The sequence below is a fragment of the Xiphophorus hellerii genome, chromosome 20 (genome assembly GCF_003331165.1).
Source record: "Xiphophorus hellerii strain 12219 chromosome 20, Xiphophorus_hellerii-4.1, whole genome shotgun sequence".
Taxonomy (NCBI): domain Eukaryota; kingdom Metazoa; phylum Chordata; class Actinopteri; order Cyprinodontiformes; family Poeciliidae; genus Xiphophorus; species Xiphophorus hellerii.
The window spans coordinates 13,789,086-13,811,312 of record NC_045691.1 but is presented as its reverse complement, the minus strand read 5'-3'; the positions used below and the strand labels follow the sequence as shown (position 1 = coordinate 13,811,312).

At 37.7% G+C, this 22,227-nt stretch overlaps 1 protein-coding gene and 1 long non-coding RNA gene across 4 annotated transcripts; both read left to right on the top strand.

The window, feature by feature from the left end:
* The first annotated feature begins 4,876 nt into the window (after positions 1 to 4,876).
* LOC116711174 (coiled-coil domain-containing protein 30) lies at positions 4,877 to 22,192 on the top strand. Of its 3 annotated transcripts, XM_032550559.1 has the most exons (19): positions 4,877 to 5,043; positions 6,264 to 6,437; positions 6,514 to 6,634; positions 6,941 to 7,140; positions 8,066 to 8,161; positions 10,481 to 10,646; positions 13,360 to 13,431; positions 14,541 to 14,656; positions 15,694 to 15,801; positions 16,927 to 17,028; positions 17,291 to 17,392; positions 18,287 to 18,385; positions 18,457 to 18,591; positions 18,707 to 18,819; positions 19,140 to 19,281; positions 20,191 to 20,327; positions 20,630 to 20,747; positions 21,790 to 21,851; positions 21,939 to 22,192. In XM_032550559.1, exons 1-19 carry the CDS (start codon positions 5,029 to 5,031, stop codon positions 22,150 to 22,152), a joined length of 2,292 nt encoding a protein of 763 aa, XP_032406450.1. In that variant the 5' UTR covers positions 4,877 to 5,028; the 3' UTR covers positions 22,153 to 22,192. The 3 variants fall into 3 exon arrangements, with proteins under 3 accessions (XP_032406450.1, XP_032406451.1, XP_032406452.1); XM_032550560.1 differs by lacking the exon at positions 17,291 to 17,392; XM_032550561.1 differs by lacking the exon at positions 4,877 to 5,043 and having other exon boundaries at positions 6,321 to 6,437; positions 6,982 to 7,140.
* Positions 9,132 to 9,747, top strand: LOC116711176 (uncharacterized). Its single transcript, XR_004337179.1, has 2 exons — positions 9,132 to 9,548; positions 9,648 to 9,747. It is a non-coding gene; the product is annotated as an uncharacterized LOC116711176 (long non-coding RNA).
* Positions 22,193 to 22,227: the final 35 nt, after the last annotated feature.

The following is a 22,227-nucleotide window of genomic DNA, read 5'->3' as shown; positions in this document are numbered from 1 at the left end:
TTTTAGCGTTACCATGGTTATGGCCTTTATTATGAGTAGGCTTAGACTGGTTTATTGTGATCTGTCTGTATTTATGCTGTTTGTCATTTTCTTTTATATAATTTATTTCAACTGCTTTTGTTTTCTCAGTTATTTTTCTTTCCATAGGAGCTACACCTGGTCTCCTGTTCTGACTAGCTGTGGTTGCTTCCTGGAAAAGGTCATTGGCTGACATGATGCTGCCATCACCTAACATTTCTCCCTCTCCTTTTCATTTCCACGAACATGGAAAGTTCTCCTGATCAGTTGACCTGTTGTTGTGTCTCTGCTCTGTCTTCTCTCAGCTCCAGTCGGTCATAGCAGATGGTTGCTGATACTGAGCTCGGTTCTGGTTCTGTTGAAGATTTCTTCCTGTTGGAGGGGAGTTCTTCTGCTGCACTGTCTCTACATGCATGCTCTGTATTAGGGACTGCTGTAAAGTCAACAACTCAACACAAGCGATTTGCTGTCGCACCCTGCTGGTCAGATGGAGTGACTGCTGTAAGTAACGACTCCATACAATTTGCTGAGTTTAGTTTGGTACAAACTTTTTAGACTACTTTAATAATCAATTGAGCTTATAGCATTAGCAATATGAATACATGTGATTGAAGTAAAATTACTTCAAAGTGCATTGAGATGACATTTGTTGTGAATTAGCAATATATAAAATTGAACTTTCACACTAATAAATGAGCCCCAAAAATAAACAATATAAAAAAACAAAAACCCCAACAACCAATACAAGAAAGTTCAAAACCCCCAAAATAGATACCAAACCCCCAAAATAGATACCAAAACATTCAAAACCCCCCCAAAAATAACAAAACATTCAAAACACCAAAATAGATACCAAAACGTTAAAAGCTTATAATTATAACGCTAATTCACAACGATGTTGTTGTCGAGGCATTTTATAAAAAGTCATTTCAATTTAGTCAGATTACTATTGATCCAAGTTATCAATTCATTAGGTTCACTTAATTATAAAGTAGTTTAAAAAGTTTGTACCAAAGTAAACCCAACAGATTGTATGGATTCGTTACTTACAGCATTCACTCCATCTGACCAGCAGGGGGCGACAGCAAATCGCTTGTGTTGAGTTGTTGACTTTACAGCAGTCCCTAATACAGGGCATGCATGTAGAGACAGTGCAGCAGAAGAACTCCGCTCTACCAGGAAGAAATCTTCAGCAGAACCAGAACCGGGCTCAGTACCAGCAGCCACCTGCTATGACCGACTGAAGGTGAGAGAAGACAGAGCAGAGACACAACAACAGGTCAACTGATCAGGAGAACTTTCCATGTTCGTGGAAATGAAAAGGAGAGGGAGAAATGTTAGGTGATGGCAGCATCATGTCAGCCAATGACCTTTTCCAGGAAGCAACCACAGCTAGTCAGAACACCAGACCAGGTGTAGCTTCTGTGGAGAGAAAAATAACTGAGAAAACAAAAAGCTAAGTTTCTAACTAAGCTTTTTAGTTAGAAAAGGTTTAGTTTCTAACTAAACTTGTTGTTTAGTTAGAAACACAAGAGTGCCACCTTCTGGCCTCTCTCCAGATCAGTTCAGGTCAGAGAATGGAACTGTTTCTGTCTTTGTTTTTCCCCTCCGTGGGCTGCCACCTTATCGTGGTGGAGGGGTTTGAGTGTCCCAGTGATCCTAGGGCTGTCGGAGGCTTCATGCATCTATTTGGGTTGGGTCTGCCGGGGCAAACGGTCCTAGGTGAGGGATCGGACCAAGAGCAGCCCAAAGATTGCTTAGAAATATAGATACAGTGTTCCTATTTAGAGATGACGATATAGACAGGGTTCCCGCTTACCACCAGAGCTATAGACTGAAGTCAGTTTCTCCAAGTGTTTTATCACCCTGGCGGGGCCACCAGGCTTCATTTTTTTTTCCCCCTCACCAAGCTTTGGGTTGTTATTTCAGATGGGGATTTTCTCCACCAGTGATGGTAAAGACAGATTAAAGTAAAGGTTTATAGTTAAGACATTGAACTGACTGAGGAGTTGTGAACCAATTGTGCCGTCCCATCAGTTTTCCGTTGGCTTCACATGCTGTTATTTCTGAGTTTTGATTCCTGATCCTGCACCTCAGACTTTCTGTAACTTGACATTTTATAACCAAAACACGCAGCAGACTGCTGATGTAAGAGCAGCTCTTCCACTGGACTCAGCAGGTTTTCTGTAGGAAACCCTGAAAGTTTTCCCAGGTGACGCTTCCTGATTGTTGACTTGAAACTTTCTTGGCAATCTTTCTTAAGGAATGCTGCAGGTATTCTGCTGTTTATTTAAGTAATATTTAGAAGTTAGTTTTTGAAAAGTGGTGATTATATTCTGAGCCATTAAAGGGTTTGACCTAGAACCTGCACCTGTCCTGTTGTCGCCTTCCTGTCCTCAATTTCAATTTGCTTGATTTGTTTCTCTGTTTCTACCAAAAACTGGATGAATAAAGTCTTCAATCTGGTGTTTTGTTAACAAAATTGTTCTTTTAAAACAAGGTTTAATTGAGACCATGCACTTTATAATTCCTGTTATTTTGTAGATTCTGTTTATTTATTTAGGATATTCTAAATGTCTTCCAGATCCAGTGTTAAATGTTCATTAGAATTTAAAGTTTGAGAATGAAGAGGACTTTTCCCCTTCAGTCTTCCACTCAGAAGCTTCTTTCTTCTCAGTTTGGTTTTTAAAGTTTTATCTTTGAGACTGTGTTCTTGCATTGTTATGCTTTAGCCATTGTCTTAGTTGAAAATGGTCTCTTTATCGTTTATGGCAATAACTTCTTGGACAATTTATCATCCAGCAAAACTTATGGTGACGGTTGTCAACATAAATTTTGCTGGACGATAAATTGTCCCAGAAGTTATTGCCATAAACGATAATATTGTTTTAATACCATTGTCAACTAATATAGTGGCTATGGCACAATGATGCAAAAACACATTCTCAAATATCAATAAACTTTAAATTCTAATGAACATTTAGTACTAGAACCGGAAGACATTTTAAGTGTCCAGAATAAATTTAAATGTCTTCTTCCTGTTAGGACCAGAAGAAGAGGACTCTTTCCCTTCGGTCCTCCACTCAGCAGCTTCTTTTTTCTCAGTTGGATTTTTATTTTCCATCACAACAACATTACAAATGTTGATGAAAATAATTCATGTCTGAGTTCCTGTTTCTCCTTTTTATTTGGGTCTGAGCAGGGAGAGTTTCATCAGGTGTCCCACAGCAGCTTGATAGAATCGGGCTGTGGTACCGTCGGTAATGAGCCGAACGGGTCGGCGGTGTGTCGCTACGACTCGCTCATCTGAGGCGCCACTGGTGGGGGAGATTTGAGATCAAACAGCCTGAAAACGGCTTCACCTGTTGAGTTTGAGTCGCTACGTCACACTGAGCCGATGGACGCTGGAAGAGAGGAGAAGCAGCGAGCTTCTCCTGCTGGGCAGATCTGAGAGAAGAAAATGAGGATTTAACTATACCGTCCTCATAAGAAGCTGCCTTCTGACCCAGATGAACTCATCCATCCATGCCTGGTTCCCTTCATCCATCCATCCTGGTTCCCTTTCATTCCTGGGAATTCCTTGCTGACCATTTTGATTTCTTTACAGGGATGTTCTCAGTCTTTTAAAATAAAAATGAATAAAGCAGAAAATCCTTGGAGTTTGTCTTTAAATGGGTAAATTGGAGCCAAGCCTTTTTTTAGCCCTGAGCAGATTTTTAAATGGGGACTGTGGAATGGACGAGCTTTAGTTTTATCTTTTATAAGTCAGCTTTATTGACTGTTGAAAAACACACGGCAGCTCTAATGGTATTCACCCCGAACCTCACACACAGCGCTTGTGCATCCAAGAGTCTTCTGCAATAACCACAGTTAGAGTAACAAAATAACAGCAACATAAAGTAAGAGTTCTGTATATGATAGGGACCCCGTTACCAACAGGTCATCACCAGATGCTTAATCATTCCTATGCTATGTGTGTAAAATACTTACATTTTTTGTAATTGGCTTACTGTACATCATATAGGTGTTATGGCTATTTATTTTAACCTTACAGGAGTAATAAACTGAAAATATATATTTGGACTTTGAAATGCATGGAGGTGTTTAAGTGTGCAATATTATTTAAACTGGCAACACATAGCCCTGTGCACATCACCCCCACCCTGGTGGCAGCTTTATTCTGTGGGCCTGCTTAGCAAAGACAGAAAAGCTGGTCAGAGCTGATGGTTAAACAGATGGAAGAGAAACCTGGACTGATGCAGATGCTCGCTTTCCTTCAACAATGAAATAGAACAATGACATATCGGTGTTCAGAACTAAATATAAAAGACTATGGTTGGACCTGGACATTTATATTTATACATGAGCTTCCATCTAACTGAGTCTTTTTGCATGGAAGAATGTGGAAATAATAAAACATAACAGTCTCTTGATGTGCAAAGCCGAATTTGATTAAACTCAGTTCAGAAGAGAGTTTTAAAAATATGTTAAAAATGATCATCCACCCCTTTTGGATTCTTGTTTTGTTTTTAATTAAGTTGTGGAAGGAAAAAAAAGGTAGGAGAAATGATCAACACGTCACCCAAACAACGTGACGTACCGAACAGTTTGGTAACCTGTGACGCCTTCAGGGACCACCGGACAAATCACTGCGGTTCAAACTTAATATCGCTCTCTTGCTGTCATTACTACCACAGAACGTGATTATATATACTTTAAATATTCACCTCATGCCATGCTGCATTTTAGTTCACATTTCAAGTTTTCTTGTCATCACATGGCACTTTCAGGGCTCGGGTTACTAAATCCTACGTTAGGGAGTACATTGAACGCATCTCTCGGGCCGAGTTTATAACTGTTGACCGACGGAAAGAAAACTTCTCATACGTTTATCGTTCTGAATCTCGGTGTTAGCATTTTGTAGTAACCTGGACGAATAGACAATTCCAAGTAAAGGGCGTCTTTGTTCACACACGTCACCACTCAGAGTTGTTTCTTGATTCAGGACTGATGGCTCAAGCAGAGGTAGTGAACATATTTTTTTTTTCTTAACAGCTGGAAGAGCCGAAGCGTGAAACTTTTAAGACGCAGCAGCTCTTCTGAAAACACGGTTCTCCGCAAAAACAAGAGTAGAAACGTCACATGGTGTTTTCGGATGGATCCGAAGCTGAACTTTGCAGGCAAACTCAGCAGCTAAAGTAAACAGCGACTCCTCCAGCTAACAGAGGACGCAGTTCTCACTGCAGACCTTAATAGGACAATCAGAATAACACCATTTTCAGAAACGTTTGTGTTATGGTTGCTTTTAAAAACAAAAATCATCTACGTTCATTAAAAAAAACACAAACTTCTTGTAAAAGTGAAATCATCTAATCATTTTTTTTTAGCAGAAACTTAAGACGAAGTGTAAATGCAGTGTTTATGTTATAGTCCGGATATATTAAAAACAAACGTATGTTTTATCCTTTAATGAACACATTAAGAGCTTTAAACATGTATATTTGTGTAGTTTAGATTCAGCACGTTAAATAGTTATTTACCCAATTATGCGACTTTGCTGCAAGATGACTTGCTGTAATATTTATAGGATTTCTGGAGAAGTTTATTTTTTCTTTTGCATTTCATTGACTGTCACATTGTCTAAAAGGTATATCCATCTGTTTGTCCACGATCATCCATCTATCCAATTATCTATCAAATTTCTGCTGTTAGCTCAAAGTGAATTTTGTTTTTATATTTTAAAAATTACCCCAAAAAGGCCTGAGAGATTTTTAAATTTGTGCCTGAAAACATAAAGAAGATTGACACGGCAAGACCCTATAAGGACATATTTTCTAAAACGCTTTACATGACTAGAAGGAAAAATAAAACAACAATAAAATCACATTGCAATGACAAAATGCAAGAATAAACAATGATGAACATCATAAAGTGAACATCATAAAGTACACTTTATGATGTTCCAGGTATTATTAATCAAAGGCATCTCTAAGCAAAATGGATTTAGCCTTGATTTAAAAAACTGTTTAATCAGTTTTGCAGTTTTCTATAAGTGTGTTCCAGATTAGTGAAGTATAAAAACTGAATGGTGCTTTTATCATTGTATTTGATTAAAAGTATAGGAAGATGTTTATTTCTTTTGTGGATTCTAATTCATTTCAAGAAGCTAAAAACGATACAAGCTTTACAGGCATAAAAGTGCTGTCTATTGCTTCACATAATCCTGTCTATGCTTCTTCTTCCAGGAGCTGGAGCAGATCTTGACATGGCTGATTGAGGAAGGTTTTGCACCTGAGGCCTCCAAAGAGGCTCAGCTGGCTTTTCTGTGGCGTACCTTCCTTCACACACGAAGCTGTCTGGACAGTGTGACTAAGGATCTGGGAACAAAACGCTTGCAACATTTTGCAGAGATGGCAGAGGTAGATTATCACTGCTCAGTTAATCAGCGCTGTCTGGGATTGTAATGATGAGCAAGGCGATCTTTTTGTCTGCAAGGTACGCAAGTCCTTGGAGCAGATCAAAATCTTCACAGAGCAGAAAGACGTTTTGGCTCAGGAGATACAAGATGAGAACGAACAACTCAGAAAGCAGCTGCTGCACCTCGTTTCACTGCAAGGTAGGACTTTTACTTGCATATTGTGTAAAAGTTTGAGTAATTATAGACAGTTGACGAAGTGCTTATTTGTGACTGCAGTGTGATATTACATAGGAATGAGCCACCTTCTCCCTTTTCTCTTATCTATTTTCTGTTCTTAATTAATTAAATGTAGCAGTTTATTGATGCAACATGTGCTGTCTCTGCTATCAATATCTGTCTTCATGGCTTCATTATGAGTCACCAAATCACCAAAACACTTTTAACCCCAGAAATGTAATGATTATGAGTTAAATTACATCCACCTCTCCTACTCCTTTCTTCCAGATTCCCAGATAAATGAAGTTGCTAAAATGTTGTACCAGCAGGGTCTCACTGAGCTGATTCACAGCTCCCCCAGTGAGCAGGTGGCGTATCTCCTGGTGGAGAGGGCTTCCCTGCTTGAGATGAATCAGGATCCTGGTGATGGAGACCCAGAGAGTCGACTGAGGTCCCACGCAGAACCACTGAAACCCGTCATATGTGCGGTAGGTGAAACAGTAGTACCAAAACTATTATTTTTGTGGTGTGTGGGTTTAATTTTTAAAGTCTTCACAGATAAAAACTGTCAAGGTAAAAAAGTGAGATTAATTGGAGTAGAATGTGTTTTTATCTCAGTCCAGTCCAGTCCAGTGCTGAGACTCTAATGAATTCTGCTGCACTGGTCTGCAACCTGAACATTATAAACATTTGTCTATAATGCTGATTAAGACCAAAAAGTGAGTTCACACCACACTGATTCTAAAGTCTCTGCGGGAATGACAGGTGCATTTTTGAACCAATTTTAAGGTGCTTTAATTGCTTTTTGAAAGTATTAATTAGTCATAGTCAAAATCCTTTGACTATGACGATTCAGGTCACATGAGAAGGATTTTTGTGACTCTTATCATGTAAAAACCTAAACTAAATGTTGAATTAGATATGCTGACTATGGTATTCATCTTTAGAACACTTATAATTTTTTTGACGCTTTATTTTTGTTTGGTTTTGTTGCATTTTTAATATGATCTAAGCCCTTTTTTTTATTTTTGAGTCTTTACAATTTTATAAAACAAAGATTTTTTGTTCAGTTACCGGTAATATTTGTTTTTCTTACAATGAAGTAAAATCTTACAAATTTAGAATTGTAATATTTCTACTTTTTTCCCTCTTTACAGTACATATTTATTACATACTCTGTTTCCTCAATTTTACAATTTATATATTATTTAGTTGGATTTGCTTAGTAATTATTTAACTTTATCTGTAGTAGTCTGAACATTTTGTTTGTTTGTTATTCTTAAGCTGTTAACCCCATTAAAGCACTTTGCATTTGATTGATTGAATGATAGGTTGCAGCGGTAAAGTTTATATGTTTTTCTTTGTTCTTGACTATTATATAAATAATTTCTGGTATTAATTGTAATTTTGCAGCCCACCCACAAGAGGTCCCCACGACCTTTACAAAGCTCCTGGAAGAAAATATTTGGACTCCATAAGACTTTGCAGAGCAAGCACACCTTCGTACCTGTATGTATACGAGCTTCTAACTGCAGTGCTAAGGAAACATGTTTAGCCCTCTTACAGACTTTTTCTGTTTTTGCTTTAAAATGCGAGAAAAGAATATCACATAAAGAAAACTTGTGTAAATACAAAATACAGTTTTCAAATTCTGATTTAATTTATGAATGGGAAACAAAACTATCCAAGCCAAGTCAGCTCAATATTAAAAACTAATAGCTCACTAAAGCTAGTACCAGGATTTGATGAGTGTTTGGGGGATTTTTAACATAGAGCTCGGTTGGTTTGGATAACTTTCTTTTCTCAGAACATTTGTCCAGTATTACAGTTTTTCTCAATGACTTTGGTGTATTTCTCAGAACAGAACTGTAATTCTCAAAGCTACTTGCCCAACCTTCGTATTATTGCGTCTCTCATGCACATCAAGAAAAAGCAGTTTCTCATTTCTTTCAACCAGTTGAAATGCTTTGATATATCCATGAAAGTGATTATGTACAGTTCTCTACTTTTTCCTACCTTTTCTGTTGCTTATGTCATGTTGACTAAAATGTGTAGTTATCTCTTGAATCATCTCAACCTAAACAACATTTAAGCAAAAGTCTTAACATGCAAAGTTGTAATAATATATTGGGCATATTTCTATACATTTTCATTAGTCTTTTCTTACTAAGTCTGTCCTGAGTTGGTTCATTGCTCCCAGGTGAATCCTGACGTTCTCAAAATGTGTGAGGCATCAGCACAACCAAAGATCAAGCAATTTTCTGAAGTAGCTCAAAGTTGCATCTCATGAACCATCAACTGTCTGGTATATAGATTATACTGTATAGCTGGAGCACAAGACGATGTTACGTTTCTGACAATGAAAAGACAAGGGACTGGACAGGATACTCTTGTATTGACAACATTACTAATCAGTTTGACTGTCTTATTTGTACTCGATGAAATAAGGACTTGTCTTATTGAGGCTTTGACGTTGTAACAAGGTAGCCGTTCGCGGTTGGATTTTACAGTGACGATGAAGCGTTGAGGCAGAGTCAGGTGGAAAACAGCAGTGGTTTTATTCTTCACACAACATCAACAACACTTCACAGGTGAAAACTGCAGTCTTAAATAGTCCCAGCTGTGACGGATCAAACCACCTTTAATTCACAGGGGAATCTCAATGCATCAATATCCACTTATTTAATTAAAATACGTTTTACTAAATACAAACATTTCTATTTACTTTTTATAAATATTTTATGTTTTATCATTACACCAGATGAAACACCACAAAACCCATAAACAATTCCCCCCCACACACTTTTCAATGGCCTCTCCCGGAGACTATATATGGTGTCTGGACCCCCGGGGCAGTATTTGTCCAAACACCCTGGAGAGGACACAGAAAAGACAGGTGAGTCACTCTACATTAGCACTCCACACCCAACAGATTAGCTCAGTTTTACCCACCAGTAGCTCATTGCTCTGAGTAACAATTATCCTCCCTCCACAGGCAACCACCTCACTCGTCAATGAGGAGCAGCTGTGCAGAGCCCAGAACAAAAGGCTACATGCTAATCTCTAAAAATACTCAATAAATACAATTAAAACTTCTTGTGTGCAAATTGTTACTGATGTGCAAATCTATGCTTAAAGTGCAGTGCTAAATAAAGTGCTTGTTAATAAAGTGCAAAAATACTTTAAAAATGCAATACAGTGATTTCAGTAAAATAGTCCCAGTAATGAAGATCTCTTCATTACAGACGTGTTCACTGACACAGATATTTAATTTTGAGAAATGAGCTAAGGATTTTGAGAAAGACATTGGTTTTTGCAGGTAATCCATGGTGTTCTGTTTGAACAAACTGTTTTGAGAAATGTTTACCGTTTTGCAAACGTTGAGAATGATTCGAGAAATGCACCGAAGCGACTGAGAAAATCTGTAAAATATCTTTATTGATCTTGTAACAGCACTGTCATACTAAGCAGCAGTGTATTCTGCATGGACTAACAAACTATGAAACTGCTTTTTCGTCATTTGGATGATCATGAAACTGACTTTGTGGGCATCTTCTGCATGCCAGTTTTTTTATTCTCTAACGTCACTCTTTGTTTTGCCTTTTCCAGTGATACTAATCTTGCCAGCAGCAGATAAACTTTGCATGACAGAAGTTCAAGGTCCAACACCACTCATGCATCTTTCTCCAGATCGTATCTCAAGGTGTTGTCTCTGTCTCAGCTTGTTTTTCTGGATATTTTTACTCAAGTCTTTCTTTGTTATTTACAAACATTTAAGTTGCTTCAGATTTGTCCATTTTGGTAGCATGTGTCTTCATCCCCTTCCAGGGTGGGGAGACACCTTTGGCCGGTGAACCAAGACGTTTGGAGAAGGAGTGTTCCCGACTGGAGCGGGATGTGGAAGAAGGTTCCCGCAGGTTGGCCATGGCCCACAACGAGATCCGGCATTTGAAAGATGAACTGGAGTCTGCTCACTTTACCCAGAAAACATATGGTAAACGTATTAGTCAGTCACTTACAGAGTGGTAAAAATAGTCTGTTACAAATTACTTGTCTGTGTTTTTGGTAACACCCAAATGTTTCCAATCAAATCAATTATATAAATATAATGTTAGACAAATATATATATATATATATATATATATATATAGTATTAAAAATACAAGATCATCCCACTTCCCCATGCTGGAGATTTTAGTTTAACAGTAACAATAAATAAAGAGCCAAAGTAAAATACTTATATTGATATTGGTTTACTTATAATAATAATACTTACACTCGTGGGAACACTTACAAGTAAAACAAGTAACTGTAACTTTGGTATCAAATAATTACAATAATAGATTATTCTTGGTTTCTTTTCAGAAGGCCATCTTTAATAACTCACATTAAGATTATAATTAGAGTAACTAATAAGTAATTATCATAAAATTATAAATGAATGCTAAATCAGAGAAGCTAAAGAAGTAATACATGTGATTTTGACATTGAACTTGAAATGGTGTAAAACGTGTAACTGCAATTAAACATCACTGATATGTTGGAGGTAGATGGTAGATAAAAGGCTAGGGGAACTAACAGGAGAGCAGAGATGACCAACACCTTACTTGGAAACAGATTGTTGAACAACTTAAACTTTTCAAAGAAAAGGTTGTGCAGGCAACGGACGTAGGAGGACCGCTGAGCAACCCTGAGACATTAGCACAGACATCAGGACATAATGTCTCTAAGACAAAGATGGATATGAGATCTATCCAAGTGGACAGCCAATGAAACAGACACAGTAACAGTGCTTGCCAATGCAAACGCACCAAAAGGGTGGATAAACCCTATAAAAGGTGGGTGCAAAAGAGGAACCTTTGGTTGGATCTTTCAGGCAGCTTCGAGCCAAGATCGAGATGGACAAAAAAAACTCTGCAGCTGAAGAAGAGCTGGGGCCACAGAGCCGAAGACTGTCCTGCACATGGGGACCAACCCGTCAGCCCCGCAACATGTGGCTTCAAATCGCACTTCTCTCATCAGCTGGGTTCAGACCCCAAAGACAAAGATGAAGACCAAGGCAAAGATGAAGATAAAGGCAAAGACAAAGATGAAGATAAAGGCAAAGACGAAGAACTGGTGCCTTCCTTCCATGAGGTCAGCTCGCCTACATCTCAACCGACCAGAAAGATCGTGAGACAAGATGAGCTGAGCTTCAGAGCCGCAAGACAAGAAGCTGAGGAACGCTACACATATGAGGAAGTCACCCTAAGACCCGAGACCTACTGCTCTAATTCGGTACTCTTTCTGCCAGCACCCAAGTCCAGAGACGCCCAAGTCACCATCCATGCAGAGACGAAAGCTCATCAGACCTACAGAGATCCGGCCTTCGTCGATCAACCTCCTCCTCCTCCTGCTGCAACACCTTCTTCATCATCAGGACAGTTCTGGGGTTCGAAACGCCAAACTCCATCCGTCTCTCTCAAAGGTTTCCTTTTTAGTTCTCAGTGTTAGCATTAGGGAAAGATAGGCTAAATGATTGATTTTACTTATTTGATTATTTCTGCTACTGAATTAAGCTGTACTGACCCTTGCAAAATTGCCTTACTAATAAGATATTTAGCATAAAGAAAATCTAAAAGATGTTGTGGACATTCAATTAATGAGTCACCTCAGAGTTCTTTGATGGTTGAAAAATAGCTATGATGTTTGATTCTGGGGAGGAAAAGGTGCATATTTTATAGGTTGCTTTTAGCCCAAAACTATATATAAAACAACATCCTTGGGACTCGACCTGAGTCACTAAAACCAACCTGGTTCAGTAACAAGTGCAAGCTGTAATAAAGAGAAAGAGTGACTGTTATCAGGTGTGCTCTTTGAAACTAGTTGGCTGCAGGCTGCTCAGTCTGGCTAATTCACAGGGGGAAGAAGGGCGGGGCATCTGAATGGAGGTCGTCAGAAACCAGCGTTTACTTCAGTTCTGGACAGGGTAAATCCCAGCAGATTTAGGAAACTCATTTCACCCTTTAGACCACAGGTGTCAAACTCCAGTCCTCAAGAGTAGGTGTCCTGCAGTTTTTAGATGTGCCACAGGTACAAAACACTGGAATAAAATGGCTTAATTGCCTCCTCCTTGTGTAGATCAGTTCTCCAGGGCCTTGCTAATGATCTAATTATTCTATTCAGGTGTGATGCAGCAGAGACACATCTCAAATTTGCAGGACAGCGGCCCTCGAGGACTAAAGTTTGACACCCCTGCATTAGACGGAGAGCTGGTAGCACATCTCCCCTCAGAAGAGGGAGTAGAGAGTAGAGAGAGAAAGGGGGGGGAGAGTGTTGTGCAGCAACAACTATATATTACATGTATATATATAGTTGTTGCTGCACAATAGTCTCTGGGTGTTTTGTGACTTCCTGGATGAGTTGTTGATGCACTCAGAGTATTTTTGGTAAGCTGTACAAGTGGCTTTGTTACAAGCCCAGGTTGGTTTGAGTAGCTTTGTTTCCTGAAAACTACCGTTTTGTATTTAGATTATTGTCTGAAGTAAAACTTTCATGTTCTGAAAATCTGTGGAAAAAAAGAACAGAGAAAATCTTAAGATTTCTCATAGCTGATCCTAAGACTATGAATTGAAACGATTGTTTTCACGGCTCTTTTTCTTCTTAAAACAGTGGCTGTAAATGTAATATTACATTTAAATGTAATATTTCTGCTTTCTGTGTTTCAGAGCCTGAGCTGCAGTCAGCAGAGGAGGAGGTGAAGCAGCTCAGGAAGGAAGTAGGAAAACTAAAAGAATATGGTAAGCCATTATTCCCGGTTGTGTTTTAACTAACAATGTTATTTGCACAGTTAAACATGAACTAAAAAAAAACAAACATACCACAACATGTACAAAAACTGACCAGCTTAATAACATCAGTGATCTGAAGGAAGCATAATTTGCTCCAGTATTTCCTGGCAGAGATCTGTGCCGACTTTAATTGTGATAAAACCAACATTAGCAGATGACTTGACTCCCTAAATCATTACCAACGGTGGAATTTCTTATCTTAAAAATCTCCCCATTACTCTTGAATGGCCTTTGTTGTACGATTACTTCATTCAGCTTTAGTTTAAAATTTTTTGGACAGCACATAGTGTCACAATGTAACTGTTTCCCTGGAGGCCTTGCATTTTAATAAAAAGGTTATATAAAAGTAAGACCAGCGCCAGTTAGGCTTACAAGCAAATAAAACCCATTTCGTTTCATAAAAAGGGACTCTAGAGCTCACAAAAAGACCCCCTGGAGGGGTTAAAAAAAAAAAAGTGTTTGTCTGCTAGAAAACCTACAGAGAGAGCGAAACTGACACTTAAACTGACTGAGGAGTGTGATTTCTGACAAGATTCAGGTGGTTGATTACAAACCGTGTGCATCTATGAGAGACCACAAATGGGTAGACTGAGGGAAGGAGACTAACACAGGGGAGCTGAATCATGACTCAGTGGGATAAAATAACACCGTTTAAAAATCCAACTGCATAAATATCAGAACATAAGATGACAAAAATAAAGAGGAATGAACTGAGTACGGCAAAACGTATATGGACATAAACAAACTTTATCAAAATACAAACAGAAAACTAAAACCCAAACTACCCAGGATTGTGACAAAATCAACAGACATAATGGCTTAAAAGTCTAAACTAAATCCTATGTGTCTCAGATTTTTGACAACATAACTGAGAAAAATGTACTTTTATGATTTTCTAGTGCATTGATATGAAGCTGTATTATATTTAGATGGTTATTTGAATATATGGGACATCATGAAAACAACTACCGCTTCACTAAAATAAAACATAATTTGTGGATATTTATTACTAATAATCATACGAGTCAATAACTTAAAAATTCTTATTTTATATAAAGAAATGGTTGAGCTGCGGAAGGCCAAAGAGCTTAATGACCGTCTGGACCTTGAGATCAGAGCCTTGAGAAACAGAGTCCGCTCCCTGGATGCAGAGAAAAAGTCTCTGGAGAAGACGGTAAGAAACCTTTTGACACAAAATAGTTTTCATGAAGGGCAGATATGAACCACCCAAACCAAACTTATGTCCTGTATGTTGGAGATTACAGCTGGAAGATAAAAGAGAAGAATTTTAAATTCTTCTAGTCAGGAGTGTACATACAATCACAATGTGTACTTTAATTTATTCTGGATATTTTATGATCCACATTGAATCAAAATGGGTTCAAATGTGTGTCCCCATTGATATTTGGATAAATGCCAATAAAAATGAGCAGATAAAGTATTATTTTGGAGCAAACATAAATGTTCACATTTAATTCTGACAGAATTGGAAGAGTTTATTTAAATATCTTGGTTTCCTGTCTTTTAAAGATGGTCTATGCATTTTCAAATGGGTTTTGGTTGAAATAATATTAACATGCTTTATCTATTTGGGGAAAAAAAATCTTCCTTAATTGGAAAAGAAAATTAGAAAAAAAATAAATAATAAATTTAAAGATCTGTTTTAAGAAAACTAGGGCCAACTTAGTTTTGCAATGAGAGAATGCTTTTCTGTTTTTTCCAAACAAAACTGTTAAATTCTCACGTAGAAGTGAAGAAACAGAAACCACTCTGATTTTCTATTTATAGACATTTCAGTAAATGTTTGATCATCCTTCTGATGGTTTCTGTCTGACTGTAAGAGGACTGCAGTGCAGGGAAATGGTAAATCACAGCATTTGTCGTCATCCTTGAAAAACATCCTGGTTTAATTCATTAATCCTGTTTTAAGGAATACATTTTTTTTGTGAATGAACTTTAGCATGGAGAGATGAATTTTCATCCTTGAATCATAATTTATAAACTGCTACAGCATTTTACACCTGTCTTTTAAAATGTTACAATTCAGTGTGAAAATCAGTTTGATCCTGAGCCTTCGGTCTAACGGCTAAATCAAACGGCACATTTGAATGTTTTTATTTAAAAAAATACTGCAAGTTGTTACTAGTTGAAAAAATAACAACTAATAACAGATGAGTTGCATCTGAGCGGTTCTGAATCTGTTTGTTTTAGATGGCGTGTCAGCAGGAGGACATTGAGAGGTTGGAATCAGCCCTGCAGGGGCAGCAGCGGATATTAATGATAGAGGTACAAGCTGACCAGGACAGAGAAGAAGATAAAGTAAGTCTCTTCATTTGAACCGGTAATACAGAACATGATCCAATACATCCAGAGCCTTTCATTAGCTAGATTGTGATCCTGGCTGATTCAGGTGTGCATTATTGAGACTTTGACACAGTTTTGATCCGTCTGAGCTGCGTTTTTCTGGAGATGTTTCAGCTACAAACTCTTTGGAAGCTTCATTTTGCAATATAGGAGAGTAAATTATGTTGAACATTTCAAAGCTCTGCGTCTTAACCCATAAACCAGGACTGCGGTGAAACATCTGATGACTTGATACCTTTTGTTAAATAAACCAGCAGGTTGCACCATGAAACTAGTGCCGCCAGCTTCAGAAACGATGAAAAGATGCAAACATAGGAGAGAAAATCTCCCATTCATCATTCTGATGGCAGTTGTGTCTATTTTTGGACCATTCCAACAAGTTGATCATTGCACAAAAGTTGTTGGTTTGGGCTAAAAGGAGAGTAAGAGAAAAAGAGGGACTATAGGATTGGCCTGTTAATGTATATATAAAAAATAATCAATCAAAAACATGAATTTAATGTTTGGGTGCTGTGTGGGAGACGGGAACTCCAATTTCCCCGAGGGAAAGTCCCAAAGAGATTAATAGTTTCTATCTATTTTTAGAGCCATTCAAGATCCACATGTTGATTTCCTCTTTATTGAGACAGAAAAAGGTAGTGTGAGGACAAGTTCACAGTGTCTAAAACCATTTTATTTTATGGTAAAATGTATAGTAGATATCCAAAATAACTGTTTTCACTTCTTAGCTGACCACCAGCAGGAGTTGGGTTCAGCTGTTATGCGAAACATTTCAGGCCCGTGACTTTGTAAGAGCAGTTTGTAAATGTGAACTTTTATGTGATGTTGTCATCTTAAAGACTAACTACAAGGTGATAAGACTGAATGCATCTTGAATAAGAAAATATTGGCATGATTTCAAATTACTTGGTAACAAACAACAACAACAAGCATTAATTTGAGCACTTGATGGACCGGTTGAGGTGTTTTCTTTTGAAACAATCTGTTGCATCTCCTTGGAAACCACCTGTGCTGTTATTGACGTAATTCAAAATATTCACCTAACGAACTGAAAGAGATTTGCTGTGGTTTTTCCTGCAGATGCAAGGAGCTGAACTGACGACGGACGATAAATCACACATAATTTTGCAAGAATACTTAACTGCACAGACACAACAAGCCATGGAGAAAAAGGAGGGAGGTGTAAGTAGACAGTTACTGGTGAAAGACGGACATTTGAATCGGCTTCTTCATACAGAAAAATATTTCCTGTTTGTGAAATCGTCTTTATTTGATGTAACGGTGGAAGTTTCAGTGCTCGATGTTCTTATCTGTGTACCTTCTTGAATTGATTTGAAAACTTTCTTTCTTTTTACAAACTCTAAACCATTGAAATGTTTAACTTCCATGCAAACTACCAGGTTTTATTTTGCCGCTGCTGATCTGTGTGATGTTGTTGTCGTAGGTTGAATCTCTGCAGGAGGTAGTGAAGCAGTTGGAGTTGGCCGTAAGGAACCTTCAGGGTTCTTACACGCTTCCGATAGGCCAAGCTAGTGATTTAACGAATGTATGTCCAGGCAGAAACACCGTTAGTTTTGAGGCTTACTTCTGTCTTTCATCTTGTACACTTCATTGGAAAAAGTCTTTTCCCCTTGCAGATTTCTTCTATTTTTACTTTTTGTCTGATGTTTTATAGCATCAAGCAAAATTTGATATCAAACGAACGTGAATAAACAATCTTCTAACTGGTATTAGCACTCCTAGCATCAATAACTGCTAGTCAGGATTTGAAGAATGCTTTAGAATTGTTTTAATTCGACCACGTTGGAGTGTTTCCACCCAAAATTGGCCTGTTGATTTATTGACCATCAGCAACAGGCTGAGCCAATCAAAAACTGAATTTAGTTTTTTACTGTCTTAATTAATAACGATGCTTGGCTGAACCACATGGGAAAAAGTACCAACATCAAATCTAATGGTGCACACAAACTCTAACCATCTTAGCAAAGATTTTAGTTTTTCCCAAAGTGTCTCTAAATGCAGCTGTGATTTATTTATTCACACTTTTAACAGAATAGCAGCATCCCATGCTGAGAAAATACATTTATTATTCAATAATAACCACAATGGTGGGCTTTATTAAAGATATTATAACCTACTTTCTCATTTTATTTTAGTGTTTTTGTATCCTAACAAAGCAATGTCTTAAATCAATGCTTATTGTTAATTAACAAGATGGGCAGTTATTGTTTTTGTTTGGTTTAAATATCTTTTTTCCCTCTATAAATTTAATCTAAAGAGAGACAAAAAAGGAACAAGAATAAATCTGGAAGGGGCAAATACTGTTTTGCAGCTCTTTGTGTTGCTCTCTTGCCATCTTTATTTATTATAAACACTATAAATATTTTTGAGTGAAAGTCCAAAACTGTTGTTGCATGACTAGATTTTTATTTATTTTCAGTTCACGACAACAGACGAAACTCTGGTCGATGAAACCAGCAAGGATGAGCAAGATGAGCTCGGTTTTCAAACAAAGTGCCTCGTGGAGAAGCAGCCAGAAGTGAGTCACCAGGCACATGCAAAACAAATATAATGTGGTTTGTATTTAAATATAGCTTCTTGCTCTTGCAGGACGAGTGTCTTCAGGTTTTACAGAATTACCAAAGCAACATTAACGACTTTATAACTGTTAGAGACATCTGCTCACAGCTGGAACAATCCAGCAGGACAGAAGAGTTTCCCTCACAGGACAGCTCCACACTCGAGGTAATCCGTGTTACCCGGCCAGATCAGTTTTTAGTCCGTTTTGTTATTCATGACATGCAACAAGTGAGATCCCGACAGTTCCTCTTCCTGTTTTTGTTTATGTTCTGCAATGAAGGAGAGTTCTGAATGTCCCGAAGGAAGGCAGGCTCCGATGTTTGATGAAGAAGAGCGTGAGACATACAAGGAGCAGATCTGTAAAGCCCTTAACTGTATTGATGAGGAGCGAAGGTAACACGCCTTTATTAGTGTTTTGTTTATAAATATAACTTGCTTTTTTCAGTAAAGCTGGGAAGTTGCTTTTAATTATGCCACAAAAAACTTTGATTTATAGTCAGCTTCTTTGACTCAATTACTGTCCAATCTACTGTTAAAATGTAAACAAATATTTTGGACTGGAGTCAGTGAAGCCACATGGGCTTGAAAGTCCTTTTTGTGTGAAATTCATTCTAAATTAACTTCTCGGCCATTTTTAAAAGTTTGTATGATCAGAATCTGTTTTATCTGTTTTCACATCACACCTGTTTGTTGTGTCCATCGACTGTGTCTAGCAAATACCACAATATGAAGGAGAGATTATTGGAAAAACTCTCCCGAGCCAAACAGAAACTGGATGAAGAAACCATGTGGCGGGACAAGAAGATAAACAATTTGGAGAGAGAGTTGTCCTTGTGCTACCACTCATTGAAAAAGGTGAGTCTGCAGATCTGTCGCTGTTTATGAAACATGCATTAATGCAGGATTTTGGTTAGCACTAATTATTTGGTACAGGGATGTCCAACCTTTTTGTAACATGAGCCGAAACTGTCGAGTCAAAAACACCCACAGGCCCAACAAAATTATATTTTTAATAAAAGCTCATACTGTGACTTTTTTTTAACTCATTCAATAATGTAAAGGTTGAATTAAACAAATAAATTAGATGTGTTTTTTGTTGGAAAGTAATGCGTAAACTATTGTAGAGCTAAAACTCTTAGGAGGTTTGCCCTATTGGAAGAAATATTTATCAGGCACCCAATGAAAGAAATAAAAAAAAAAAAAAAAAGTGAATTCAAACTCTGTCTTTGGAACTGGATGGAACTTGTTCTTGCAAAGATGACAAATAATGTGGTTATTTAAAGATGAATATTTTAAGATGATTTCAATTTGTCAGTAATAATTAAATATAAAGTTTCCGTCTGCATCAGCCACCTGTGATGTGTTCTGTGTTGCTCTTGAATGTCAGCCAGCGGGCCGCACAAAATCAGTCTAGGGAGCATAACTGGCCCCCGGCCCACACTTTGAACATCCCTGATTTAGTATTTTTAAACCCTGTTTTTTCTAAAAGGACTTTTAATAAGCACCCAGTAAACTGGAAACAGTGATTTAACTAAACCTTTGTGAGGATAAAAGTTTTTTTCCTTCCTCTCTCATCTTCATTTGTCTTTCTTAAAACTGTACCAACCCTAATGTGATTTCTAAGTCAGCTTCCAGTGAAAAATAACTTGTATTGAGGGCAGTTGTGCATTGAGTCACCTCGCGGTTGGATTGTCTGAGTCATTAGTCATGTACCTCTTGTAAAGACAAGAAAGCTGAACTTTACCGTTATCGTTTTTGTTCCAGGAGAAAGAAATCGTTGAGTGCATAAGAGTGGAAAACGAGCGTCTGCTTGGCGAGAGGAGGAAGCTGTTACAGCAGCTCAGTGAGGAGGATGACAACATGAAAAACATCAAATTAACAGCCTGCGTGTCTAAAAACAGGTGCTGAAATCCACTGAAATGGAACATTATATTTTAAGTTGTGATCAGAGGACATCTCCTACAGCAGCGCTAGATAATGCTCAAAGTCATAAGATGTGAAAGTGACGCATGTGTACTTTCTGGCTTTGATTTTCAGTGCTATAAAGAAGAATAATTAAAGTAATTATGTAGTTTCTAAGGTTGTGATTAGGAAATACATCCATTAACTTGAGGATTTTAAATTTACACTGCCAGTCGTTCTTCGTGACGGATTCTTCCGGCCCAGAAGTCTTGTTCTGATGTGTGTTTGTTTCCATCTCAAGGGTGCAGTATTTAGAGACGGAGAACAAGAATCTGGGGAACAAAGTTCTGCATCTGTCCAACCAGATTTCCACCATGGAACGCAAGTTGCAGAACATGCAGTTTATGCATTTTGCTGAGGTAAATGTCACCGTTAAAAATCCTCAACTCAATAACAAACTCAGTTTAGAACAATATTAGTAAGATTGGGTTTTATCAATATTAGTTTAAGAGCTTAAGAAGCCTAATTTATGCAACATTGACCATTACACATTATATTTAACAAGACAAAGTTAAATGGGTTTTATTATTAAAGTTTTATTAAAATACATTGAAAAAAAAGTTCCTCAACTCTTGGCAGATGCATTAAAGAAAAACTGTGCTACAGTCACAGAATGAAAAGTTTAAAGGAGGTAAAACTATTGAACAGAGGAAATTAAACCTCTAATTGGCCTCGCATCAAAACGATCACTCAACTACAGAGTGAAAGAAAACTCAAGCATACTGTTTTTAGTTTCTTGGAGAGGCAGAAAATTAATTTAAAACTAATTTATATTGCAAAACTACTGCTTTTGTTTTTTAGGGCAAATTCTTATCAAAAATACTGACTATGATTCTGTTCAGTGAAAGCCACAAAAGCTGATTAGTTTTTATAGGGATTATCTAAACGAATCTGAATTTTCCAGAGTTAAAAGTTATTTTATTTCATAGTATGATGAAGATATAAAAAGTGAATAATATCTAATGTTTTACGAATTATGCAATACATAAGACTAAATAAGGAATAAACTAACTTTTGAATTTTAACCAATCATTTTTCCTTTCATTTGAAGCTGTGGCATTTTTCCTTTCATTTGATGCTTGCTTGCGCAAGCATCAAGTCTTGTGCAAGACTTGATGCTTGCGCAAGCATCAAGTCTTGATGCTGCGCAAGACTTGATGCTGTCTTGCGCAGCATCAAGTTTTGTTTTATTTGAGCTTTGTTGTTTTTTTTTTTGCTTGGTTCTGTGCTGTGGATTCTGATCAGATATGTTCTAGATAGCCATCAGTGCTAGATGGTGTTTTGTTTGCTTACCGTTATGAAACAGAAACATAAAGGCATAAAATATTTATCCAAAGTGTCACAAATTACGTTGTTAGCCTAATTAATAACAAATCTGATGTTTTGGTTTGACTTCATTAGGAACTTCAGAAAATGTCAACTCTCCCACAGAAACTTTCGCCTGTCTCTGTTCAGACAGCGAGGTGAGCCTGACTCCGAGTCCAAACTAGCTGGTCAAACGTCTGATTGGTAAAATAAATATAATGTTTGTGTGCTTTCTGTTTTTAAAGGATGATGCTGTCTGAGATTCAGGACCTTTCGGAGGTTCCTCCAGAGTGCGACGCCAAGCAGACAGATCTGACTTTCTCCCCTGATGGTTTAGCCTCTGTGGCCTTGAATCGAACCACAGAGCTCGGCTACCTCAACCTGACTTCACTCCAGAGTCTCTCAGACAAGTCAAGTCCAGATTCTGGTCTCGTTACCTCTGAAAATACAGCTCCCTGAGCTTTTCTATCTAAAATATGATAAAACTGCGCTGAAACTATTGTGTTTGCCTTTTAATTTAAGTTATTTGTCCTG